The sequence below is a fragment of the Astatotilapia calliptera genome, chromosome 9 (assembly GCF_900246225.1).
Source record: "Astatotilapia calliptera chromosome 9, fAstCal1.2, whole genome shotgun sequence".
In the NCBI taxonomy this organism is placed as follows: Eukaryota; Metazoa; Chordata; class Actinopteri; order Cichliformes; family Cichlidae; genus Astatotilapia; species Astatotilapia calliptera.
Window position 1 is genome coordinate 3,082,966 of NC_039310.1, and position 27,259 is coordinate 3,110,224.

A 27,259-nucleotide genomic window follows, 5' to 3' on the forward strand; every position below is an offset into this window, starting at 1 on the left:
ACACACACACACACACACACACACACACACACACACACACACACACAGGCCCCTTGCTTGCTTGTATAATAGCAAAGCAGGTCCGGTGAGAAGAGGTTTTACCATGCATGGAAGGTTCAGTTCTCCTTTTTAAATCCAGAAAGCCAATTCCCTTACCTTCATATCTCCAAGCCACACACACATATACACTCATATACACAATACCACAGAGCTCTCTGCTTCCCTGGCTTTCCCTCTCTGATTGCAATTAGTGAATTATGCACTTGGACTTCAGCCAGATACGCAGAATTCAATTATTCATGAATGCTAATAGGCAGACTCTCTCCCTCTCTCCCTTTTCATTTCTCCAAAGCCCTCCTGGGCTCTTGCTCATATAGCCCACACCAGAGAGGCAATATAGACCTTTTCACAGAGGCATGTTAATAGGAGTTGCTCTCTATTAAAACAAATGATGACATTGTCTGTAAAGCACAATACAATAAGTCATTTTAGAGGGATTACTTTAGCCTTCCCCCAGGAAAAGCAAGCACAAACTCAATACAGCTTTGGAAAGTCAAACTAAACTGAATAGTTATTGATGTTCAAACAGGTACCTCCAATACAGGAAGGCTGGAACTGCCTCTCTGTTAAAAAAGTTCTATATCTGATCCTGCAAGTATTATCCAGTAGGCAAACACAGCTTAGATGGAGTCAGGGACGAGACTTGCAAAGCTCTAACTGCTACTCAGCCCTCCAGATGTCGATGCAATGTCCTCTGAAGGCACTCTTGACCAGGGTGGCCCTCTGGCCAAGTCCTCTCCCTCTTCAGCAACACCCATTATCAGCAGGTCTATTCTAAAGCCATGCACTTGGTAACTAACTGGGTTTAATTTAGTGGCCTGGAAAACTAAGTTCCAAGGATCCCTTCATTTTTAAGGCTAGAATAATCCACAAAAGGGCTTATGAGTGTTGCTATTGTAATACATAGGTATTACATAGGCTTTACTGTTTCACAAAAGGTTTAAAAGGGATTGGGGATTGCAATTATTTCCCATGAACAAGGAATTCCCAGTAAGCACGGGTCATAAGCTCGCGTTGATTAAGTCCCTGCCCTTTGTACACACCGCCCATGTGTCCACAATTTCAACTTTTTGAATACGCGACATTTTACTAAAAGAATTTAACAGAAGCAAAGCAAAAGCCAAATAAAATAATGTTAATATTCACAGACACAAATCACTTGGATACTAAAACATATCACCTAATTAACCTACTCTGAGCCAGTGCTGATTTTTGTTCTGATCTTGAGAGGAGAGAGACAGAAAAGCAGCATCCCTTAGAAATTCAATCCACAGGAAAATAGTGGAATTTACAATCTAACACAGCAAAAGTGAACACAAAAAAGCCACAAAACATAAAATCAAAGTCGACAGTCTAAACTTTCCCATATAGAAAAGATATATATAAATCCACAAAGTTTGTATCTGTCTTGTGTGAAACTTGTATGAAAAGCATACAAGAGTGAAAACAGATATAAGATCGCTTGAAAAACTATATAAATAAAACTTGTATGTTTTGGATACTTCCTAAAACAATATATGAAAGTAATGAGAACATGGCTACTTTCATGAGTAAATCATATAAGCCTTATATGATTTACTATATGAAGCAAGCCAAATCTGATGCAAGTCTTTTATAAGTTTTTTCTATTTTTTTCCATATGGGCTAACATTTGCAGAGAACACTTTTTCTATGTTATACATTAACACAATTAATTATTAATGAATTAATAATGAATTCCGTTGCAACTATTAAAACCCAAATGCATATTGTTTCCTTCATATTTCTTTCAGTTTTATGCTATTTTACCATGATTTTATTATTTTCTCAGATTTAACATTTGCTCCGTCACACATGAATATTCATTTCAACATGATCTGTTTTTACACTCTCTTTCACATCAGAATAAATCTGATAGATCTGATGTTTTTAACCACGATATGTACTTCCTGTGTCAGAGTGATGCTTAAAACCATTTATTACTTCTAGGCTGGACTACTGTCATTTGTTGCTATCAGGATATCATAATAATTCTTGAAAAGCCTTCAGTTGATCCAAAATACTGCAGCAAGAATACTGACAGGAACTAGAAAGAGAGAGCAGAGCAGAGGGGGTCATCTGATTATTGCCTGGCCAATCCAGTCTGTCGTCTGCATTCTTTACCCTTGGGCATGTTAGTCTGTCGGTATAGATAGAAACTAAGTAGGTGCCTAAAATCTTCCCTTTGGAAAGACAAACCCTGTTTATTAAGTTAAACACTCTACCAAGGATAAAGGAGGACTAGCTCTGCGTAACTTTCAACACTACTTCTTAGCCAACAGGCTTCAATTTATCTCAGGATGATTAAAACACACCCTCTCAGATGAACCTTGGCTAGATATAGAACAGGCACTATGCAATAATCTAGAGATTTCAGACCTACCATTTATCAGCTCAAACATCAAACCACATGAATGCTTTAAAAGCATCAACATCAGCTCTTCTTTGACTGCATGGTGAGAGTTTCTAAAAATGACCGAGTCTTTATTGATCTCATGCAAACATACACCTATGTGGAGCAATCCTGACATATTACAGAACAATAACATGATTAGCTTCACAGATTGGAGTTGTAAAGGAATTAAATACTTGGAACATATATTCCATTTGACAGATTAGTTACAGAGTATGGGATCAATAAGAACAGATTCTTAGCATAGCAATAAATTAAATCTATAGTAAAAAATAAATTTAGGCTTAATCAAGTTACAAACACCACCAACTGTGGTACAATTCCTTTATCTCAACCACCCAAGTTATTGTCTAAAACGGGTCTCAGACTCGCATCCCTGGGGCCACTTTTGGCCCACGTCACTAGCGATGTGTCGGTCTCAAATGAAATGGCTCTTAGAGCCGGCTCTTTTTTTTAAATTTTTTAATTTTATTTTTAATACTTTCTCTTTATTGATTTTCATCTTATTTTACATACAGAACTAAAGAGGGCAAGGGAAACCAACACAGTCACATATGTTCGCATATTCCAAAATACACAACGCCTTGTTTTACTTACACATATTACACATTACACAGGTGCATGTTCCATTCAAACAAATTCGCAGCTGTCCCTCTGCATCACAGAGGTATCAGTTTCTAGTCTCTTGACATATAACGATCCCATCGTTCCCAAAGTCTCTCTCCTTTCTCCTTCTGTAGCCGCAGTGAGAGGGTAATCAGTTCCATATGATGAATTGTGTTAATAATGTCTATGACCAGCTTCCGTGTGGGGGGGCTTGTCTGTAACCAACACTTAGTAATTGCCTTTTTGCATGCAACCATAATTATTTTCAGCAAGTATGAGTCTCTGTTATTTATATCCTCAGGGATATTCTCAAGGTACATGGTACTAAAGGAGAAGTCCAGTGTTACTTACAGCACATCCATCACCATTTGTTTAATCTCCTCCCAAAAGGTCTTCAGTTTAGGGCATGACCAGAAGACATGGAAGCAACCTGCAGCGACCTCCCCGCACTCCCTCCAGCATGAAGCGCCTGAACCACTTATTTTGGATTTCTGCTTTGGTGTGATGAAGAATCTAATTAAATTCTTCCATCCAAAATCTCGCCATGTTAAAGAATTTGTGGTAGACAACACATTCTTCCACATCCGCAACCAATCTTCCTCTGAGATAGTTATACCTTCTTCTTTTTCCCATCGATGACTGACATATCTTGTTGAGGTCTTTTTCATGGCTGTAAAACTTCTGTATATTTTGCCTATAGTACCTCTTATAATGTTCTCACCATAAGCATCCATAAATATTTGGATCACCCCACTAGCATCTGCGTCAAGCATTCTAATTTCCTTCCGGAAGAAGCTCCGAAGCTGCAGGTAACGATAAAAATCTTCCCTGCCGATCTCGTAAATCTGACACGTCCTCAAAATTGATCAGCTCCCCATGCTTAACTATCTTACAGATCACAGTGATTCCATGCCTGGACCACTCCCTGAATTTATGGTCTAACAATGCTGGAAGGAAGCGTGGGAGATACGCTGGCCATCCCAGCAACCCTATTTCCCTATTAAGACCAAAAATTTTAATCACATCTGCCCATTTTTTCAGGGAAAAACTTACACATAAATTTTGCATCTGATATGCCTGTGGCAAACTCTCAAGAGACCCCAGAACAGACTGCATTGGGAAATTCATCAAAGAAAGCTCAATGTCCTTCCATTTTGCCTCAAACTTAGAGTTACACCAGCACACTACAGGTCTGATCTGGGCTGCCAGATAGTAAGCCTCAAAGCACGGTAGAGCCATGCCCCCCCCACTCACCAGGCAGCTGCATTGTTGCATATTTCACTCTCGGCCTTTTATTTCCCCATATGAATCTTGAGCAATGCATATCCCACTCCCTAAATTGTTTTGCTGGAACCTCAACTGGAAGTGCTGCAAACAAATATAGCAGCTTTGGGAGGATATTTATCTTTATCGCTCTAACTCTGCTGCCCAGATCGAGGGGGAGCAGACCCCACCTCTCCAGATCTTCATATATCTTCTTGTTCACCCGATTATAATTAACTTCATATAACAATGCAGGGTCTTTTGTCAGCAGGATCCCAAAATACTCCATTTGAGATTGATGCCATCCGAATCTATATCTTGCTACCAATTGTCTTGAGGGGTTAAAGAAGAATGTCAAGATTTGAGTTTTTTGAATGTTCAGTCTATAACCAGACAGTCTGCCATATTCTTCCAGTATTTCCATAAGCAGAGGAATTCCCTCTTCCGGGTTTCCTAGCGCTACCAGCACATCGTCTGCATACAAGCAAATTTTATTTTCCACATTCCCCGTTGTAACCCCCTCCAATCGAGTATCTTCCCTGATACATTGAGCCAACGGCTCAATGAAAAGGTTAAAGAGCCGTGGGCTCAACGGGCAGCCCTGCCTGCAGCCACGTTGTAGCGTTATCCGATTTGAGAGGCTTCCATTAACTTTGATCCTCGCTGTTGGAGACATATAAATCATTCTTATACACTGAATAAACCTGTCACATAGCCCAAATGTCTTCAACACATGAAACAGAAATTCCCACCCAACTGTATCGTATGCCTTTTCCACATCAAGCCCAATGAGAACTGTTCCAGTTTTCCCTTTAAGTATCCGGTCAATAATATGAATGGCCCTTCTGATATTATCGTGTGTTTGTCTGTTACCAATGAAGCCTGTTTGATCCTCCTCTATCAGCGTGGGCATCAATGTACTCAACCTCCTAGTTTATAGTCTATATTTAACACGCTAATAGGTCTATAACCTCTGGGGTCAGTTTTATCCTTCCCTGCTTTTGGTATGACAGAGATATACGCCTCCCGCCACGATGGTGGGAGTGCCCCCCCACTCAGAGAGTAATTAAAAGAGGCCTTTAGTAGCGGGATTAAGGGTTCCCTCATCTGCCTATACCACTCTGGTGGAAATCCATCATATCCTGGGGCTTTAAAAGTCTGGAGTTTTGAGATCCCAATGTTAATCTCTTCTGCTGATATTTCTCTGATGAGTTTTTCATTCTGCTGCTTACCTATAAATGGTAGATCTAGGCTGGATAAGAAATTCTGAATCTTATGCTCATCTGCTTTGTCCGGTTGTGTGTATAGCTCAGTGTAATATTCTTCAAATGCTCTCTGAATTTCTTCAAGTTTATTAGTTATCTTATTTGTTTTTAAATTTCGAACTTTATGAATAGTGTTCTCCTGTTGTTGCCTCCTGAGTCTCCATGATAATAGCCTAGCAGCTTTGGGTCCTGCCTCATACCACCGTTGTCTATGATATTTTAATTTTTTTTCAATTTCCTCACTTAAAATTTTGTGGATCTCCTGTTTAACCGGCCTCATCTGCTCCAATACCTGGGGGCACCTTGTAACGGTGTGCAATTGTTCCAATTTTCCCAAATTTTCCTGCAAATCTGACAGCTTTTTTGCTCTGACCTTCTTTAGGACTGCACATTTTGCAATAATTTTACCCCTAAGGTATGCCTTAGCCGCATCCCATAAAATCGTAGGATTAACTGTTCCATTGTCATTGAGTTCTAAATATGTTTTTAACTCCTGTCCCATTTCTCTTTTAAACAAGTCATTATTTAACAGACCTGTGTTAAGCCTCCATAAGGTGTTTTTGGGGCTAGCTTTAAACCCAATCTTCATAGTTAGTCCCGAATGATCAGATAAATCTCTTTGTCCTATTATACAATCCTTCACTCTGTGGAGATCTTTACTAAAAGTAAAGAAATAATCAATCCTCGAGTACATATCATGTCTCGCTGAATAAAATGTAAATTTGTGTTCATGTTTGTGTAAATATCTCCATATATCTATAAGCCCCAACTCAGACAACATTGTTTTTACTTGTTTCTCTAATTTAGTTCCCCTCCGGTCTCGGTTAGTTGTATCCCATTTTGGATGGAGAAGTAAATTAAAATCTCCTGCACATATACATGTACCAACACTTTCTGCAGCAATAAGACTGAATATCTCCTTATAGAACCCTGTACTACTACCAGGGGGTGCATATATATTACACAGCGTGACGTCCTCCTGTTCCATTTTCCCTTTCACCAACACAAATCTTCCCTCTTTATCTTTATGTTCTCCAGTAAACTCAAAACCAACCTTGTTCGGTATCAGGATGGCCACTCCTCTTTTTTTGCCAGATCTATGTGAGGCATAATAGATATTTTTGAATCCCATTCTCTTCCACTTCTCATGTTCTTCCTTTGAGAGATGCGTTTCTTGTAGAAATGCAATATCAATTTTTTCCCTTTTTAGCTTTGAAACTATCTTACTCCTCTTAATGGGATTCTTTATACCATTTACATTCAAAGACAATACCTTATAATACCGCATATGTTCTATATATTTCCAACTTATTTTCCTGCACCAACATAACAATACTCCCAGCCCTCAGAACACATAATAAACACACATGAACAAAGACAGAACTTGTCTTAACCAAATAAACCAGGTCTTCCATAAGAGAGGTTTTTTTTCTCTCCTCTCAGTCTGGGGGAAATGCCACAGCGTGGGGCCCCTCTCGTTTCCTATTTTAAAAGAAAAAGGGAAACTAAAAAACAAAAACAAAAAACATGTGAGTCACCTGCATTGGACCCTCACCACTCTATGCTCAAAGGGGTATCGACGTGCCATATTCCATCACGGCCAGGGGAGGAGGCCATCCAACCATATATCCCCCTGTATTGATCAGCAGCCCAGCGCACCTGTTGTTCCGTTGGTCTTATGTTCATCTTAACAGCGAAACGGGGCGGGTGGGGCGCAGGTGTTACTCCTCCGTACCGACGTCCTCCGTGCGCTGGAAAACCTTCAGCTTTTCCTGTGCGCTCCCGCGTAGATCAGCTGTATTCCCGGCGCGTCGCGGCCCACCCACGCTCGTCGGTAGGATACTGCTGATCATCTCCGCCGTAATGCCTTTGGGCTTTCTTGTGGCCACCGGTCCCACCGTGTATCCGCGTCTTCTTAGATCCGCCGCAGCTTCCTCCGCGTTATTGTATAGGACCATTCCCGAGTCAAAATGAACCCGCATTTTAGCAAGCAGGGTCTGGAACCGGATGGCGTTTTCTTTAAGTACTTTTTTAACCGGGCCATACTCTTTTCTCTTCATTTGTATGTTTTCGGCATAGTCGTGATCAAAGAAAATCCGTTTCTCCTTTATATATACAGGCTTCTTCCATGCAGCGCATAGGATTTGTTCTTTAATATTGAACTTTAAGAAGCGCACCACCGTTGATCGAGGGGGCGCCCCCGGCGGCGGCTGCACTCCCAGCGCCCGGTGAGCTCTCTCTATCCCTAGGTTCTTCTCGCTGCCCAAGTCCACATCGTCCCCCAACTCCGATATCATCATGCTTTCCACATACCTTAGCATGGAGGTTCCTTCTATGTTCTCAGGGATGCCATATATCCGTATGTTATTACGGCGTGAGCGCCCCTCCAAATCCGTAACCTTCTCTTGGAGCTGCCTCTGGTTATCCAGCAGCTGAACAATGGCATCCCTCACTCCAATGTCCCATTTCTCCTTCCCTACCATGTTTCTTTCCATTTCTTCCAGACATTTCCCCGCCTCCTCGATCCTGCTTGTGGCGGCGGTAACCTGTTGATTTATCTCGTGTGTTAACTCGCTCATTTGGGCTTTCATGTCCTCTTTCAAACTTGTTCTCACGAGCGATAGCTCCTTCTTCATCTCTGCCTTAAGGTCTTGCATGCCCTCCGCCACTACTTCACTCACCACTTGTCTGAGGGGGCCTAGCGCTGATGTTGCGGCCTCCGCTGCCATCTTCTCGCCCTCTTGCTTGGAGCGTGTTTCATATGTCTTACTCTCAAGTCGCGTTTCTAAGCTTCGGCCTGGGGCTCGTCACTTCTTATTTTTATCTCCACTCATTATTCTTAAAGGGAAAGTCGCTTTTAATGAATTATATTCTTGAATTGCGGATTATTTTAGCTATCGATGCAGGAGCTCCTGTTTATGCTGCTACTCTCGCCACCATGACACCGGAAGTCCATCAGAGCCGGCTCTTTGAAGTGAATGACGCGAACCGACTCCTTATTGGGAGGTATCGGGTTTTTTTTCTTTCTCTCGCCCTCTCTCTCGCACTTTCTTTCCGCTTCACTCAGCACGCGAGCCTTGTGCTTTGTGCTGAGCAGTGGGGGGAGGGGCAGTAGTTACACTCTCAGTAGCACAGGAACAGAGCCGGAGGGAAAGAGAGAGAAAGAGAGCCAGGGACAACAACGTCACATTAGAAAGGTATAGTAATCATCAACAACTATTTTAAGTTGCAGATGATAAAGGATTCAGAAAGTTTATTCATGCAGTGAATCCAATGTTGCAATTCAAAGCAGGAAAACACTCTCCCAAAAAATCATCCCCGGCCCATATGACAGAGAATGTGCATGTTCTTTTTGTTTTGCATATTTTAATTTATATTTAATTGTGTTGTGGTTTGCAGCGTTTTGTGTTGTTTCACTTTAAATTTGTTTAAAAGAAAAAAGCTGAAAATGTAAATAGTTAAAAGCTGAAATGTAAATAGTTGTTTTTTGTATTTTATAATTTATTTATTACATTTTATGCGGGGTGAATAAATAAAAATGTATTTACAGAGGCCCCTAGTACGGTGGCCCTGAAGTGCAAATCACACCAACAAATTGCTAAACACAACAACAAAATTGAGAAACACAACAACAAAATTGAGAAACACAAAAACAAAATTGAGAAGCACAAAAACAAAACTGAGAAGCACAAAAACAAAACTGAGAATCACAAAATCAAATTAAGAAACACAAAAACAAAATTGAGAAGCACAAAAACAAAAGAAGAATCACAAAAACAAATTGAGAAGCACAATTACATTAAAAAAAACGGAAAGGGTAGGTACCAGTCGGCAACAGGAGACATCACTGATTGGACGTCCGCGCTGTTCATCTTTGGAACCGGAAGTTACTCTGCCTGTAGCACATTTTTTTTCAAACATGAACATTACCGGTGACCCAAACATAGCTGTCGCTATGCGAGAATATTTTGATTCAGGACATACATACGAGGTGATACTGGATATGCTCAAGTGTAATCGTGACATCTCAATTAGTATGCGTACACTGAAAACGCATTTAAAAGAATCTGGACTGCACAGACGAGGCAACTATTCTCCACTTCCTGAGGTGAGGCGTGCCATTTTGGCCGAGCTTCGAGGACCAGGACAATTGTTTGGATATCGGACCATGTGGCAAGTTCTCAAACAAAAACACAAGCTGCGTGTCAAGCGTGATGTAGTTATGAGGCTGTTGAGACAACTAAATCCTCAAGGAATCGCTTTGAGAACTCGAAGGAGGTTCACAAGACGCACGTATCACTCCATGGGGCCCAATTACATATGGCATGTAGATGGCTATGATAAACTGAAACCCTTTGGCTTGGCCCTGTCAGGATGTATAGATGGCTTTTCAAGAAGACTGATGTGGCTTGTGTGTGGAGCAACAAACAACAACCCGGCTGTTATAGCTCACAATTATATAAACTGTGTAAAGAGTCTTGGTGTGATACCAATGAGATTACGAACAGACTTCGGGACTGAGAATGGGACTATGGCAGCCATACAGTGTACCCTCCGTCACGCGCACACGGACTATTATGCTGGATCGTCAAGCCACAGTTATGGATCATCTACTGGGAATCAGCGCATCGAGTCATGGTGGTCTTATTTCAGAAGAGGAAGGTGGGTACATTTGTGTCTGGTAGGTGTAAGCTACAGTGAAAGCTGATCAGATCGTTTTTTTTTACATGCATTTAAGAAAATAGAGTAGCGTCCTGCTGGACGTGTTGAAAAGTTGGATGAGATAGACGTTAACAGCCGTCACTTTATTGCAGGAACTCAAAATGGTCACCGTCAGCTGTTGTGCCGAAATGAGCATGCTTGCCTAGATTTAACGACGCCAATACAAAATGAAAAACTCAGACCAAACTCTCCACTCCTCACAATCAACACACAGAACAGAGTGAAAAGAATACGGCATTTTTAACAAGAACATTACTGCAGGGTCGCTTCAATATTTATGGAAAACTAATATGCATTACTTTGTTTGACATCCATTTGTGGCATGTTTTAAATAGGACCAAAATGTAACAAACCCTATAAAATGACCAAGAACAAAGCTAAATTGATTCTTAAATATTAATTATATACCCAGGTCTCAGTTTTGGATGGACTTGTTTGGAGACCTAAGAGACTCTCGAAACTTAATGGAAGCCACGAACACCAATGCTTGCTGAGATTCTGCTTCAGAGGGGTTCTACAGAAAGACCTGGATGAATGCAAGGACCTCTGGAACAAACACAGGATCCGGCCAAGCAGACTTGCATCGTGTCCAGGGGGGATTCCAAACAAACTCTCTCTTGCCTCACAGGTATTTGAGTTCTTAACAAAATGAATTAACCTTTTGCATCAAACTAAATGCAAGGTGTTGTTATTGCTTAAGTTGGTTAATATATATTCATAATTTTACACATAAGTATGATAGAGCAGTTTATAACATGTCACTGCATGCGTTGATTTATATAGTTCCATATTGTCAGCAAAAAATCCTTCACTGTTCTATTTTCATTTTGCAGATATGGTTCAAGAGACTGTGGATTTGCTGTTGAGGAGAGGGAACTGGATGTGTTTCCCGAGGAGGGGCTACTGGTTGGATTGTGTGGTGATCCAAACATTGAGGAATATTTACAACAGGTTGTACAACAAAACACACTGCAGCAGCCACAAGACTGGGAATCGGCCACAGAACTGTATTTGGCCCTGAAGGACATAGCTGGGTTTTAGATACCAACTGAACTTCAGTTTGTAATGACATTTGTCAGAGTTACTCTGACGAAGACACACACGGTGTCGAAACGTTAGTTTCTTTCCTTTTTTTGCACCTAATAAAACCTTTGGACTTGAGTGCTCCAGCCCTTCTGTTTTTCCTTCATTTTTTAATGTTAGTAGTGTTTCCTTTCCCTCTTGCTAAATTGAATATAATATTGTTCATAATATACAGGAACTGGCATGAATTTAAATATTAACATTTAACCACAAGGAAACATTTACAATTTTCTTTAATAAAACCATTTACAAATAGTGTCCAGCATTTCTGTCACTTTTCCAACATACACAATATTCAGAAAAAACAACTAAATGTTTAACAATATGGAAGTTGCTTGTCACATGAATGTGTTAAGTAGTGTGCCAACGGCAGCTGAACCTAACAGGGTAACTCAGTAACTGTAACTTGATGACCTTGCTGATTTAAGAACATCCAAATCCTGGAGCATTTTGAATTCCAAAGTCCATGTTGGCCTTAAAGATGCCATATGAGTCACAGATGGGTAGCTTCAGAGTATTTGCACAGGTGTTTGCAACTGGAAAAGGCGAATCACTTAAAAACTGGATGCATGGTGGTGGTGTCATTCCTGCCGGTGGAACTGCCATCAGCCCTGTGGCAAACATCATCAAATCTTCCAGACACACTGCTGTTGCCTTCTCTGAAAGAAGAAAGTAAACACTGTAGTACATTACAGAAAATTAATTTCCTTACCTCTCCTTTCATAAAACTATAAACAATTAAAAACGGCCATTCAAACCTTCACAATCAAGGAGATAATCTGCCCAAAAGCCAAGTGTTAGGACCTCCTTATGCCGCTTGTTGCTTCCTGCTGGGCTGAGATCTGGTCTGAACATGCTCTCCAGTTCTGAAGCAGTCAGGGCCTTGGCAGAGAAGCATAGGAGTGGGGCCAGCACACTGGAATGTTTTTGCAGTGCACTTAAAAAATTCAGACTTTCCAGTCCATCTTTAAATCTGCAAAGGATAGACAAATAACTAATAATTGGTTTATAGCTATAACTATTGCAGTCTTCTAAATTGTGTTTAAATGTCTTTACCTACTAGATCTTTCATTATAAATTTGGACAGATTTCAAATGCATACACAAAAACAATTCATAGTGCTCAGAAATTAACTGTGACAGCAAAAAAAGAAGAGCTCATTGGGATTTCAGCTTTTAAAAAAAAATCAGTGCTTTCACACTGGAATAAACAAGTGTGTCAAACAAGGGATCACCTCTTTTTATAAATAACTAAAAATTAATCATGTTGCATGACTATGATTATTATGGGTCATTGTGAACAATAAATGTATACTAAATTAGAGTTCTAGTGTCAAAAGGTTAATAGCGTGCGACAGTGGCTCAGGAATTAACTTGTTGTTCATCAGATCACACAGATGCTACCGAATCAGTTTTTTCATATACATCTGAAGGTCTGAAAATGTCAGTGGCTGCTGTGATGAGCATCTGGCCATCCTGAATTTAAAAGGAGTAATGAGTTTACCAATGAATGACACTTTGGTTTCTTTCAAGGATGTACCATCTGAGGTACTCCTCCACAAATGCTTGTTTCTCACAAGGCTTGACGTTTCTGAGGCATCCAGCAGTTTGGAAGATTGTGCTGTTTTGCAAAATAAGATTATGCAAAGACTCCTCTGATTCAGCTTTCAGGACCTATAAAAAAAAAAAAAAAAAAAAAAGATTTACTGTAAGAAAAGCAAAAATAATTTTCACTACTTTTACGATTCATTCAAACATTGGATTAAAAAAATAATCAATTTGTTATTTCACTTGTGTTGTTGGGAGGTGGAAATCTGTCCTTTCAGATTACAGAATCTGCCTTGAACCTACTTTCAAGATATGATCCAACCCGGATAACTTTTATCCTGATTAAATCTTTTAAACTGGCCCCAAGTGTCTTCTAAGTAAACCCATTCCCTGAGCCTAGGTAATTTTCTACCTGATGTAGAACTTTTGTGATCTCCTCATCTTGCACATCTTCTACAGTGGCGCTGAAACTCTGATTCCCTGTGATGTGGTTGACCAGGTTCTTGGAGAGGAAATGTGGTGCTGGTCCCCCATGCACAATGGATACAGCGATCATCTTTCCTGCTAAAAAGTACTCATCTTGCCTGGCAGCTGTTATACAGGGCACATAATTATCATGGTTAATTGCTATTAAATATGCTAATGTGTGTACAGCGTCTCTTTATGTCTGTCTCCACGTTGGTTGAGTGTGGAGTGAGTGCATATGAGAGCATGAGGGTGGGAATGGATGTTTGTGTCTGTGTGTGCCTGTATGTCTGTGTCTATATGTCAGGTTGGGTATCAGACGCCACCTCTCTGGGGACACCTCAGGCCCTCCAAGGTTTGGAGGCCTATCTCCACCCACCACCACTTCCCCTGCCGGTGGCGGACTCCCTCAGGTGTCGGTGTGTTGGTGGTTCTTTGTGTCTGGGGTGGGCGTCCGGGTACACACCGGCTCACTCCTTGGCGGCCGCTTGTCGGGGCCTGGGGCCTGGGGCTCGCTCGGGCCCCTTTGGAGGTGGGGTGCCCCCGGCCTCTCGGCCTGGGGCTCGGTCACTCAGGCACAGCTGGGGGCCGGCGGAGCTCACGGGCGCGTCACTGCAACTCCCCCTGACTTCTGCTCCGCGGCTGCTGGGCGAGCCCTCATCTGGGACTCTCCTCAGCTCTTACTGGAACAGTGGCGCGGCTGCCCCTCTGTTGGTCTTCCATGGTCTCTTGTGTTCTGGGGGCCTCTGGATGTCTGGAGTTTTGATCTCCTCCATACCCGCTTCACACCCTGGAGGACGGGGCTGTGGCCCCCCCACACTCCCTAGCAGATCATTACATGGAGAAACCTTTGGAATGCAAGCATGCTGATCCACACAGGTATGCACACATGGGTATTCACAGACGCGGACTAAAGCTTTCTTGGCTGCTGCCTCAAAGCACACTGTGCGCTGTCTATCTTGCGTGCTGCACAATATCGTTTATTATTTAGTAAATATTGATATCTATGACTAGCTAGTTTATTGTGATGGTGCTTTGTTTTCTCTATTATTATGTTGCTCTTTGTTGTTTGCTGTCTCCTCTGTTTGTTTTTTTTGTTTGTTTGTTTTTTTTTTCTCCATACAGGTGACCCAGGAGTTCTTTTTTTTTTTTCTCTCTCTTCCCCCCCCTTCTCACCGTCTCTTCTCCCCTTTGGTTTTCTTTCTTTCTCTCCCCCTCTTTCTCTCATTCATTCCCCCTGTCCTATTTATTAAAAAAAAAAAAAAAAAAAAAAGACAAAGGATGAACTGAAGCTCTGCCATCACGTAATGTCGCATACTGCTGTTTCTGATGTCATTTAGAAAAAAAAAAAAAATGCTAATGAAAAAAATAAGCCAATTTTTATTAAAATTTCCATTGTAATAATTACGGAGAAAACATCCACCTCTTGAATTATATACAAGATAACGGCTCTCTGGAGGTCCATCAAAGATGGGGCGATTTGTCAGACTGCCCATAAGAAGTGTGAGGAATTCACACCCCAGGCCACCTGTATCCAAACCTTCTTCAAAGCTGCCAGCATCATCATTAAACTTGATGAACATGTCGTAGTTGTCAGAGTATGTGCTGCGTCGAAATCCTCTAACAGCTCCATCCCATACAGCTGACCTTGATATATTGAACCTGCTGACCGTCTTGTGGTCAAGTTCCAGTGCCAAATTTGCAATAATTTCATGTGCCTGCAAATTGGTGTCTCTAAGAAAAAAGGGTGTATATACTTCTCTCATGATTGCATGATGTCTTGTACAGAACAAGATGGCGGTTAATTGGATTCAAATGTTTAAATTACTAACACAGGTTCTTCTGGGGGCTCAGCTTTGGCTTCGTTAGGAGTAGGATCTTCATCATCAATCACAATCGGTTCAAACAGCTGTGTGTAGTTTCTGCAGAGTGAAAACATGTACACAAAGTGTAGATGCAAAAAGACAAATGCATAAACATGCAGTTCCAGTTTTATAGAACGATTCTACTATTTTTTTTTTCTGAAGAATCAAATGTAAAAGAGTCAAACTACATACATTTATAATAATTGTGTGTATATATTTTGTGCAACCCTCTGGAATAATTACTCAAGATACAACGCACCTGTAACAGGAGCTCTCGACAGTGAGGCATTCAGTAGTGCCTGTATCGTTTTCTTCTTCCAAATCTATGACCTGGAAATACAGAAATGAGGATGAATGAAAATTCATATTTGACCAATTGATAATTATTTTAATATAGGGAGCCTAAGTCTCCTCCCCTTCTGGTCTGCTCGTGGGTCCCTGAACAAAAGAAAAATGAATGGAAGTGAATGGAGCTATAAAAGTTATTTTCTGGTCTGCTTTGCCTTACTCTCTGAATCACACATATGTTGTACTTCAATTTAAATAATAAATAATTGTGTTTCGACTATGTCTGTAATGTAATTTGAGATTTGTTAGCTTGTAAAAATTCGTCATTAAAATGACTACAAGTCAGATGTCGCAAATATGACGTCGCCTCAGAAGCTTTTCTCCCCCAGCATAACTGCAAATTATCACATGACCAGATTTATAGTGGTTTTCTCCACATCATCCTGGAAGAAGGATTCGAAGCTCGCTAAACAAAACTAAGCTTGTCCTCTTCTCTGTGTCTGGTTCAATGATGTCAATTTTGTGAGACGAACATTTACATTTCGCCACGTCTTTTCAAACAAAACCTAAAATAACCTTTGCCACCTGTCGCTTAAGCACTTTTTGGCATCAAAATGTGTTTATATACTTCACGGACATCATATTTTAAATCCATGGCACACATCAAACGGGATCAGAAAATAATTTTTATTGGCTCATAGGCTCCTATTTTTTTAGCAGTAGGGGACCCATGGTCCGGAAGTAGATGGATGTACCTTAGGTTCCCTATCCCAATAGATTATCTAAAGGTACAATAAGTAAGTAAGAATGAAATAAGAAGAACATCCTGTGGTCAAATCTGTGTACTGCAGTCTATCTTTATAAACAAACGAGTGACTCTCCCTCCTCCCGTTCCATGAGTTTCATGGCTACGGATCAGCGCCAGAAGATTCTAGATGACAAAGACGAGTCATACACAGTTAGTTTCAATGTAACCTTCCTTCCAACATGATTGAGACATTAGACTGCTTTGTGATTATTTCATGTACCGGTATGACTTATTGTACCTTTAAGGGGTGAATGTTATAAACTATTGATAGTATGAAAATTGATGATGTGAAATGCATTGTATAATAACAATGAATGTAATAAGCAAACAGTGAATCGTTATCTAATTGCAAAGTAAAGGCGGTGGAGATTGTCTGCTGCACTCTTTTACTAATAAAATAGTTTTTTACCTGTTGTACTTCATTAGCAAGCACAAGATCCCCAGCACCCTTCCTTAGAGAACAAAGAAAAGCATTATTGTTGTGTACTGTGAAAATATTAATTGACACTTTGAAAATATTTAAGCATCTTGATTAACAAACAAGCAATACAAGTATTATGTAGTCCATGTTCCAAAAACCATATACAGACTGAATGACTGTGTGTTATACTTGTATAACTATGCATGTGACAAATAAAGAACCTTGAACCTTGACAAAAGAGTATATCTCATTAATACAAAGTGTTGGCAAAAAACAGTAAAAGATTACATGTTCTTAAAATATCACTTACTCATATTCTGCTGCTTTCTGTAAAGGACTGCTTTCATGTTGAAGTTCCCATGGCTGAAACAAACAAACAAACGAACAAACAAACAAACAAACAAACAAACAAACAAACAAACGCACGCAAGCACGCACACACACACACACACACAAAATGTATTTCACATATAACTATTAACTGTTTTACTGAACTGAGGCAAATGGTGGTGGCTAAACAACAAGAAAACTCTATAAAAAATGTTAAATTGTACTTACCAGTGTATCAGCAAGATCAAACTCAGAGGGCCTTTTAATAACAATCTCTGGGTCAGAGTCAGACAACTCTGAGTTTTCTCCAACTACAAAACATGAAAACAAATCAAGCTAAGCTAACTAAATTCATACTAATGTATGAAACTTTATTTGATCATCAATAATAGATTAATACGAAAGGCATAAAGTTAGCATTGAAAACTCATGACTCAGTAGATCCAAAAATGGCTGAATTTCATGTTTCCAGGAAGAAACATAACATATACAAGCTAATTTAGGGAGCAATGGTGGCAGAGGAGTTAAAAGCCCGCCCTGTAATCAAAAGGTTGAAGGTTTGAGCCCTGCTCAGTCTGTCGCAGTTGTTGTGTCCTTGGGCAAGACACTTCACCCTCCATGCCAGGTGGTGGTAGTGGGAGGGATAGGTGGCATCTGTGTACAGCAGCCTTGCTTCAGTCAGTGAGTCCCAGGACAGTTGTGTCCACATTGTAGCTAATCACCAGCAGTGTGTGAATGTGTGTGGGTGAATGACTGCTTTTGTTGTGAAGTGTCCTTGGGGGTTGTAGAACCCTAGAAGGTGCTATATCAAATACAGGCCATTCACCATTTTAATGTAGGTATGCTATTGACTTGGGTGCTTTATGCATAATGTTAACATTTCACAATTTCAAAATTAGCAGTTGTTGAAACTAAGGGAATCTGTGTCAAAATCCAAACAAACATTAGCAGCTTACCATCTTCAAAGTCACTCTTCAAGCAGATGAAAACAGTGATTCTTTGATAAGGCTTGCCAACTTCAGCCTTATAAGCCTCAAGTGCAAATGGTCTTTGTGTTCCAGGGACAGTAATGACCTCAGTGCCATCCGGATACAGAAGAAGGAAAGGTCCATCTTTTAGATCTTTGTTAAAGTCCTTCATTTTTTTTTTTTTTTTTTTGTGTCCCGTTTGGATCTTTAGCCATCAGAATTGTTGTCTTAAGGCCAAGAAAGATGCCAAGCGGATTTATTTTACCAAGTGGATGATCATGGCCTTGCCATATTGGTCCATTTGATTGACCTTTATTATAATTATGAATTTATTTTATTTTCAGTTCCTACAAACGGGACAGACATGACTGGGGGATAGGACAGGGAGAAAGAATGAAAGAAAGAGAGGGAGAGAAAGAAAACCAAAGGGGAGAAGAGACGGTGAGAAGGGGTGGAAGAAAGAAAAAAACAAACAAACAAAAAAAACAAAACACCTGGGTCACCTGTATGGAGAAAAAAAACAGAAGAGAAAGCAAACAACAAAGAGCAACATAATAAAAAAAACGGCACCATCACAATAAACTAGCTAGCAGTAAATATCAGTAGATACTAAGTAATAAACGATATTGTGCAGCACGCAAGATAGACAGCGCACAATGTGCTTTGAGGCAGCAGCCAAGAAAGCTGTAGTCCGCGTCTGTGAATACCCGTGTGTACACCTGTGTGCATACCTGTGTGGATCAGCATGCTTGCATTCCAAAGGTTTCTCCATGTAACGATCTGCTAGGGAGTGTGGGGAGCCACAGCCCCGTCCTCCAGGGTATGAAGCAGGTATGGAGGAGATCAAAACTCCAGACATCCAGAGGCCCCCAGAACACAAGAGACCATGGAAGACCAACAGAGGGGCAGCCGCGCCACTGTCCCAGTAAGAGCTGAGGAGAGTCCCAGATGAGGGCTCACTCAGCAGCCGCGGAGCAGAAGCCAGGGGGAGTTGCAGTGACGCGCCCGTGAGCTCCGCCAGCAGCCAGCTGTGCCTGAGTGACCGAGCCCCAGGCCTTCATTTTTTTAACAGCTTGATTGAGCAGACTTGTGGCAGTAACGTCAGGGTCTGTTGTTAGGAAAATAGTTTTTCCACGGTATGGCTTCAAACCACCCTTTTTAATGGTCATCAAGCCGACATTTATCTGTAAGGAAAAAGCAACCCGTTCTCACTCCCGACGCGTAAAATAATGACGATTTGTCACGTCCCTTAACTTCTCATGCTGACGCCTAAGGTACCCTTCCACGTTTTTATGTGACGCTGTGGGTTGTCAATTCATTCCAATATGAACCCGCTCGCGGCGATCAGAGACGCTTCGAGCAGAGGCTCCAGCCATCCATTTACTCCAATAATAACCCCGTCACGGCGAAACATGACGCCGTGAAGCACAATCTAACTGGAGAACCGCGGACCCTCTCCGCGAACGGGTTTTTCTCCCTAATTTAATGCTTTCTTTTAATGACATCGTTAACATTTCTCAACAAAAACACGAAAGTATCACTGATAATTCAACAATAAAATCGTTTCATGTTGTGGCCATCACACAGTGTTTTCCAAACTGATTCACGATCTGAAAGTGCGCAGATTTAACGTATACATAATCCTTTGTTAGGTTTATTATTTTCATTTCACATGTAAAACACATTTATAGATTCATTCACCACTCCTGTTAGTTTTGGACGCGCTCGGCTCCAGCCAATCAGACGCAACCTGTGTAAGCAAAGCCTGATGGGAGAACGGAGAGACCCATTTATAAGAATAAGAAAATGAGGCGGAACTGATTGATTCTAATGCAGGTATGTAAAAAATACATATATTTAAAGTAATACCTTGATGTGTGTTTCAAAGTTTGTTTTTTCATAAAAGCTTCAAACAAACAGAGGTGACTGAGCTCGGAAACGGTGTAATGTATTTAAAAATGGCTACAGCTACCGTCAGCATGCTTGCTAGGTAACGACTACACGTGGCTACTGCAGCATTAGCCATTTAATCCAACGATGATGGATTAAATCTATTACAAACGTTAAAGGACTTGTGTGCTGCAAAATACCCTCACATGGTGCGTAAAGCAGTTTTTGCGCTAAGAGTTCTGCTAGCTCTTTACAAACTGATGATGCTAACGTTAATTGCTAACATTAACCGGAGCGCCAAGACTGAAAATCATTTGAATTGCGTTAGTTATGTGTTTATGTCACTGAGTTCTGCAAAAATCTCTTTCCTCTTTAGCTTGAAAATGAGTGATTTAGAGGATCCCGAGCTGGAGGAAGAGCTTCAGGCTGCTGACGAACTCCTTCAAGATATGCAGGTAACATTTTTAGTGGAAACAGTTGTTAAAGAGGGAACACGCTTGTCTAATATTTTGTACGGAGTAAACGTTATGTTATTTGAATTTTTTTTAAAGTTTATGTCAAATTAAGTTGGTTAACTTAAGATGTTTGATAATCTTTGCTTTAACCATAGACTGTATTTTAGGTGTTCCCTTTTTTCCTTGTTAATTGCGTAGAATGATGCACAGAGTGAACCTCAGCCAAGACCAGTGCGCTGGAAAAAACGTGACAGACAGGGAGATTTTATTCCTCAAAGACCATCAACCAGTCGAAGTACTAGTTGCATGCCACGTGGTCAGTGTTCACACAACCATTGATTTTATCTCACAACTTGTTTTCACCAAAGAATTTCAGTAAGTAAATATTCTTCATTCCCCCCCCCCCCCCCCCCCCCCCCCCCCAGTGTCCAGAGAGCAGCATCAATGTCCACGTGAAGAACCTAGTTATGTTGCCAGTGTCAACCCAACAAAAGGTACTTTACCTTCTTGTATATGTTGTGATTTCTGTTTACTTTTATATTTGTTGTTATAGTTGAGTTATGCAGGGCTTTTGTGCAGTCCTAAGAAACATACTGCCCAGAGTGTTTTTCACTTTGTGGAAGAGTTTCTTCCTTTCTTTATTTTTTTTCTGTTAGTGTATGGAACTGAGGTGCTTCGTCAGGAGCTCCTTCAGTTGTTGGAGGATGGAGAAGAGGACACAGCCATGACTTGTGAGATGTCGTCTGAGTCAGCTGCTACTCACTGGGCGATCAGAAATATGGTGTCCTCGCAAAAGTGGAAAGAGGCCAGGCCTTGTCTTATAGACAATATGTTAGCTACTCTGGATCCACAGTCACACCGTGTGTGTCAGTGTGGCAAACAAGTAGTTGTGAGGTGCCTGGACTGCCTGCCTCTTCCATTCCTTTGTGCTGACTGTGATATTGCAGTTCACACACGCTTTGTCCTGCACAACAGAGAGGCAGTAACAGGAGAGTTTTTGCAGCCTTCATCAGAGTTTCACAAGCCAATAGGTACAGTTTTTAAGTCTTATGCATTTCTTGCTATGTATGAGTATGAGTGGGTGCTGTTATTGTATATTTATTGTGTATCAGTTAATTTCTAATTCTTTTTATATATATTGTGTGTTTTAATGTTAGTTCGGCTGTTGCCTGTGCAAAGGCCAGACCATGTGTGTGACTGCCCAGCAGGTAACGTTGAGGTTTCACCCGGCGCAATTGTGGCTCTTGTAACTATAAATGGTAAGTTGCCCTTTTGTCACACACTACATACACAATAGATGTGTTTGGAGGTTTTATTGCAAATTGTGCATTGCTATCTTGGTTTTAATTACTCTCGGCCCGCAGTATATGTGGGAACCTGTCAAAGGTCATTTGGATTTACCAGACCGATTTGAAAACAACATGAAAAAAATGAATGCTTTGAGCCATGACTGAATTTATCCTTATCCTTTCTAAAGGCCGTTATAACCTTGCACTGCCAGTGGTGAGCTGCACCAGCTGTGGCCTAATGTGGTCCCCCTCAGTTAAGGACATCCTGGGTAGTGGATATTGGCCTGGCACCTTAAATTTCTGCACCCTGTTTTCAATGGATGTCTTTCAGTCTTTCTATGACATTAAGAAGGCTGCACCAGGGATGTCACTTAAGGCATTTGTCAAAATGCTGGATGAACGAACAGCCCATTTTGGAAGGGTGAGTTTCTAAATTTGCTAAGTTTAAGGAAATTGTGCAAATCAATGTTTATGATGACTGTCCTTGAATATTCTGTTGTATGTCCTCTATGTAAAAGAATGGCCGAATATCAGCTGATGCCTTCAGTAAAAGTTTCTTGGAGTGGAGTGCTGTAAAGTTTGAGGTGGACAGGATGTGCAAGGAGCCATGCTTTAGCTGCCCTGCCTGCACTCCAGACATGCTTGCCGTCTCAGTTGATGGAAACCGCAAGCTTTATCGCTTTCAGTCTAATGCAAGGTACGTTATGCATTGTGTACATAAGTCAAATATGGATTTGTAGAAAAATGTATTTTAATGTTTCTTTTCAAACAACTGTCACTGTGTTCGTTCAGCACTTCAGAGCAGGGGAATTTTGAAGGTGTCTTCATTGAAAAAGATGAGGAAGTTGCTGAGTTTGTGAAATACATCCAGAGACACACAAATCATGTAAGATACACATATATATATTAGTGCTGTTAGCGTTAATCTTGTTAAAATGACGTTAATGCCGTAACCATATACACATACGTGTGTGTGTGTGTGTGTGTGTGTGTGTGTGTGTGTGTGTGTGTGTGTGTGTGTGTGTGTGTGTGTGTGGACATATATGGATGGGTCGATATTTTTTTTTTATTTTTCTCTTGGTGTTGTCGTAATACTATTTACTTTACTTTATCTTAATGTGTACTTAATTTTGTCACCATGTGTATTTAAAAAAAACAACATGATTTTTATTTTGTGTTATCAGTGCTGTCCTGGGGAGATATAAGGTCTTGTGTGACTCGAGGCTAATTCAGCTAATTGTTATGCATTTGTTTTAAAAAGTTTGTCCCTGATAGGGCTTAATCATGTCATATCTTTTATGTTAAAATCTTTGAGTGTATAGGTCCCGGGGAAAGGGTTGTGCGGATCTTCATCTTGGACTGCAGCAAAGGAGTCGTCCAAAAAGTCCACTGGGAAGTTGGATGAGGAGGGCATGGAAATAGCTGTTTGTCGCCACGGAGTCCTCTTAGCTGCATTGAACATGTTTCGAGGGGAGATCTTTGCTTACCCCCTTTTTCTCCAGAGGAAGTTGGCAGCTAACGTCCCAGGACATACAGTGGGGCAAAAAAGTATTTAGTCAGCCACCGATTGTGCAAGTTTCCTCACCTAAAATGATGACAGAGGTCAGTAATTTGCACCAGAGGTACACTTCAACTGTGAGAGACAGAATGTGAAAAAAAAAATCCATGAATTCACATGGTAGGATTTGTAAAGAATTTATACGTAAATTAGGGTGGAAAATAAGTATTTGGTCACCTCAAACAAGGAAAATCTCTGGCTCTCACAGACCTGTAACGTCTTCTGTAAGAAGCTTTTCTGTCCCCCACTCGTTACCTGTATGAATGGCACCTGTTTGAACTCATCATCTGTATAAAAGACACCTGTCCACATCCTCAAACAGTCAGACTCCAAACTCCGCCATGGCCAAGACCAAAGAGCTTTCGAAGGACACCAGGAAAAGTATTGTAGACCTGCACCAGACTGGGAAGAGTGAATCTACAATAGGCAAGCAGCTTGGTGTGAAAAAATCAACTGTGGGAGCAATCATCAGAAAATGGAAGACATACAAGACCACTGATAATCTCCCTCGATCTGGGGCTCCACGCAAGATCTCATCCCGTGGGGTCAAAATGATCATGAGAACGGTGAGCAAAGATCCCAGAACCACACGGGGGGACCTGGTGAATGACCTGCAGAGAGCTGGGACCAAAGTAACAAAGGTCACCATCAGTAACACACTACAACGGCAGGGAATCAAATCCCGCAGTGCCAGACGTGTTCCGCTGCTGAAGCCAGTGCATGTCCAGGCCCGTCTGAAGTTTGCCAGAGAGCACATGGATGATACAGCAGAGGATTGGGAGAATGTCATGTGGTCAGATGAAACCAAAGTAGAACTTTTTGGTATAAACTCAACTCGTCGTGTTTGGAGGAAGAAGAATACTGAGTTGCATCCCAAGAACACCATACCTACTGTGAAGCATGGGGGTGGAAACATCATGCTATGGGGCTGTTTTTCTGCCAAGGGGACAGGACGACTGATCCGTGTTAAGGACAGAATGAATGGGGCCATGTATCGTGAGATTTTGAGCCAAAACCTCCTTCCATCAGTGAGAACTTTGAAGATGAAACGAGGCTGGGTCTTCCAACATGACAATGATCCAAAACACACCGCCCGGGCAACAAAGGAGTGGCTCCGTAAGAAGCATTTGAAAGTCCTGGAGTGGCCTAGCCAGTCTCCAGACCTCAACCCCATAGGAAATCTGTGGCGGGAGTTGAAAGTCCGTGTTGCTCGGCGACAGCCCCAAAACATCACTGCTCTCGAGAAGATCTGCATGGAGGAATGGGCCAAAATACCAGCTACTGTGTGTGCAAACCTGGTAAAGACCTATAGTAAACGTTTGACCTCTGTTATTGCCAACAAAGGTTATGTTACAAAGTATTGAGTTGTATTTTTGTTATTGACCAAATACTTATTTTCCACCCTGATTTATGAATAAATTCTTTACAAATCCTACCATGTGGATTCATGGATTTTTTTTTCACATTCTGTCTCTCACAGTTGAAGTGTACCTCTGGTGCAAATTACTGACCGCTGTCATCATTTTAGGTGGGGGAACTTGCACAATCGGTGGCTGACTAAATACTTTTTTGCCCCACTGTATTACGTTCCTTTGCTCCGATGTGGCCTGTAAATATTTCCCCTATTTAACCGTCATGCATGCAAAGGCTCACACTTGGAAATGCGAGGTATACTGCAGCTTGTAGTTTTGGATTAGTTTGAGACATTTTGTTATAAGGTTGAATGAATTCAGCAGTCATGTATTGTGACCTCCTTTCTATAGATCAAATGGGGAGGTGCGTTTTAGGATGGGGCCGGTTCAACAGTTGGAGAAGAGGTGGAACAAGTAAACAGTTTCCTGTCTAGGGTGGCCATCACAACGAAGTACATGTCTAAAGCAGGTGTGTGTCCGTGTCTGAGATTCCACTCAGTCTCCTGCTCATTAATTCTAATTTGTATACTAACTGAAATGCAGGGCGAACAGACATGCTGACCCTCCTGGCTTTGGGGTGGAACAAAAGGAAAATGGAACAACTGGGCCGCACTTTGAGCCAGCGATATCTAAAGGTCATTTTTTCAACACCCATTTTAATGTGTGTGGTAATGGGGGGAAAACACCAGTACTCTTTTAATGTCAATATGAATGACATTTATGAATGCATTCTTAGATCATAAGGATCCTTAGAGAACAAGTGGAGAGCCTGAATGCGATCAGAAATGAGCTGGGTGTGGATGACGACACACTGCAGCAATGGGTGGCCGATGTGCAGAAATGGGCTGAAGGTGAGTCTCAATATAATGCACTCATGTATAACAATAGGACCCACCATGGCCTCATTAAAGAACTTAGAGTTAAGATCTTTCTGACAGTGTCAACAAACAATGAAAAATAAGCCTTGTAAAAGCAAATTTATGGCAGAGTTGTTGCGTTTCATCAAATTGGATAGAACCTGGGTTGAAATGATGTCGTACTAGTTGGTTTTATAAACCTGAACACCAACATACTTGTTATCTCATGATTATCATGAGATAGCAGCACATGAAGGCTCCAGATGTCTTATAATGAATGTCATCAAGTCAGTGATTACAGAGTCCACTGTAGTTTGGTGACTGTTACTCATCCTGTGCTCTGATTAATATTCCTCTCACTTAGAAAGTGATCAAACTGATGGCAGCCTTGGAGCGTTGCAGGCACGAATAGAGGAGCTTGTCGTCATCATCAGAGTGCGAACACAAAGTCTTTACAGACAAAATGGTACGTCCCAGTTTCTTTGAAACGGACCGTTTGATGCTCAGTTTGTACAGCTTGTGCAGCTACTTTGTAAACAGAATCAAATCAGATCCAGGTTTGTTTGAGCTGGATGTGATTTGTTCTAGCAAACAAATTGATGAGTGTAGATTAAAATGAAACTATATACATTATGTGAAGGTGTGAATTTTTTATGATTATTTACAGATAGCAACAAGAGGCGACACAGAATTCGCAAGGTCATCTTAGTTGAGAAGAAACGCTTGGCGGCTGCTGTTGACGACTACAACAAGCTCGCTGAACCAACAAAGCAAATCGTATCCAGTGATGCCCTCATGCAGACCGATATTTGGCCCTGGCAGAGCACAAGTGAACGTAAGCTCTTGATTTATAAATATCCTTTTTAAACAAACTCCCAGTATCTGAGCAGTAGTTGAATGTTTTGTTCTTGAATCATAATATGCTACTATGTTTTCCCATCTGATGTTGTTAAACTGTAGCTGCTGCTGACCTCCGGACAAAGAGAAAGGTCTTTGAGAAGGTGATGGCTGTGAGGCGCCTGAGAGAGGAGGAGATGATCCTTTGCAGGGAGATGCGGCATCACTGGACAGTGTTGCGAATGCGTTCTGTGGTGTTGGGGACAATCTCCTCAGACTGTAAGCACTTTATTTATTTATTAATTTTTTGATGAATCGATTGAAAATAAGAGCAGATGCTAAAGTCTTACTGGATCTTTTACCTATATCTAGATTGCTAGCTAACACTGCCTTCTCCCTTTTAAAAAAATGTTTAATTACAGCATCCTAATTCCTTGTGTTTATGAGGTGATGTTTTTTTTTGTTTGTTTTTTTTACTTTTCTCATTTATTTGTTTTGTTCTTTTTACAGCCTCCTTTGTTGGCATGTCGGAGGATGCACAGAAGGGACTCTGTAGCCTGGTTTTAAAAAAACAAAGTGAACTGAAAGCTGAAATGCTCAAAGTAAAGGACGTGTACAAGAGAATCGTCAGCCACCAACCACTCCTGGAAATGGACTCGGAGGAGGAGGAGGACATTCCAGACGATGCCACTGAGAGTGATTTGAGCACTTCTGATGAAGACTGATTGTGTCATCATTGATGTTATGTTTGGTAAAATAAAAAGTTAATCACATCTCTGTTCAATGTGATTTTTCAACAGACATTTTACATTTTGATAAGAAAAATGGAATTTCCTTGG

The 27,259-nt window shown here is 41.1% G+C and overlaps 2 protein-coding genes and 2 long non-coding RNA genes across 4 annotated transcripts; 1 reads left to right on the top strand and 3 right to left on the bottom strand.

Annotated features, from left to right (window-relative positions):
• Positions 1-12,389: 12,389 nt before the first annotated feature.
• Positions 12,390-15,156, bottom strand: LOC113029854 (G2/M phase-specific E3 ubiquitin-protein ligase-like). The gene is made up of 5 exons (XM_026180883.1): positions 15,146-15,156; positions 14,866-15,104; positions 13,390-13,568; positions 12,970-13,103; positions 12,390-12,403 (listed from the first exon to the last, which is right to left on the bottom strand). Coding segments are annotated over exons 1-5 (564 nt in total). The 3' UTR covers positions 12,390-12,402.
• Positions 15,157-15,166: 10 nt separating this feature from the next.
• Positions 15,167-16,910, bottom strand: LOC113029715 (uncharacterized). The gene is made up of 3 exons (XR_003273479.1): positions 16,813-16,910; positions 15,567-15,637; positions 15,167-15,364 (listed from the first exon to the last, which is right to left on the bottom strand). It is a non-coding gene; the product is annotated as an uncharacterized LOC113029715 (long non-coding RNA).
• Positions 16,911-17,136: 226 nt separating this feature from the next.
• On the bottom strand, positions 17,137-18,201 carry LOC113029716 (uncharacterized). Its single transcript, XR_003273480.1, has 3 exons — positions 18,111-18,201; positions 17,383-17,465; positions 17,137-17,187 (listed from the first exon to the last, which is right to left on the bottom strand). It is a non-coding gene; the product is annotated as an uncharacterized LOC113029716 (long non-coding RNA).
• Positions 18,202-21,849: 3,648 nt separating this feature from the next.
• LOC113029855 (uncharacterized) lies at positions 21,850-27,193 on the top strand. The gene is made up of 11 exons (XM_026180884.1): positions 21,850-22,177; positions 22,275-22,453; positions 22,549-22,642; positions 23,079-23,291; positions 25,102-25,195; positions 25,270-25,361; positions 25,463-25,577; positions 25,948-26,049; positions 26,251-26,418; positions 26,544-26,699; positions 26,931-27,193. The coding sequence occupies exons 1-11, from the start codon at positions 21,914-21,916 to the stop codon at positions 27,143-27,145; spliced, it is 1,692 nt and encodes a 563-aa protein (XP_026036669.1). The 5' UTR covers positions 21,850-21,913; the 3' UTR covers positions 27,146-27,193.
• The last annotated feature ends 66 nt before the right edge of the window (positions 27,194-27,259 follow it).

Coding starts and splice junctions, on each gene's coding strand:
- LOC113029854 (XM_026180883.1), bottom strand. Junction 13,569..14,865: donor TCTTGTATATAATTCAAGAG/GTGGATGTTTTC, acceptor CCTGTATAACAG/CTGCCAGGCAAGATGAGTAC. Junction 13,104..13,389: donor TCACAAAAGTTCTACATCAG/GTAGAAAATTAC, acceptor TTTTTTTTATAG/GTCCTGAAAGCTGAATCAGA.
- LOC113029855 (XM_026180884.1), top strand. CDS start 21,914: ATGACTGAATTTATCCTTATCCTTTCTAAAGGCCGTTATAACCTTGCA. Junction 23,292..25,101: donor CTAACGTCCCAGGACATACA/GTGGGGCAAAAA, acceptor GGTGCGTTTTAG/GATGGGGCCGGTTCAACAGT. Junction 25,578..25,947: donor TGTGCAGAAATGGGCTGAAG/GTGAGTCTCAAT, acceptor CCTCTCACTTAG/AAAGTGATCAAACTGATGGC.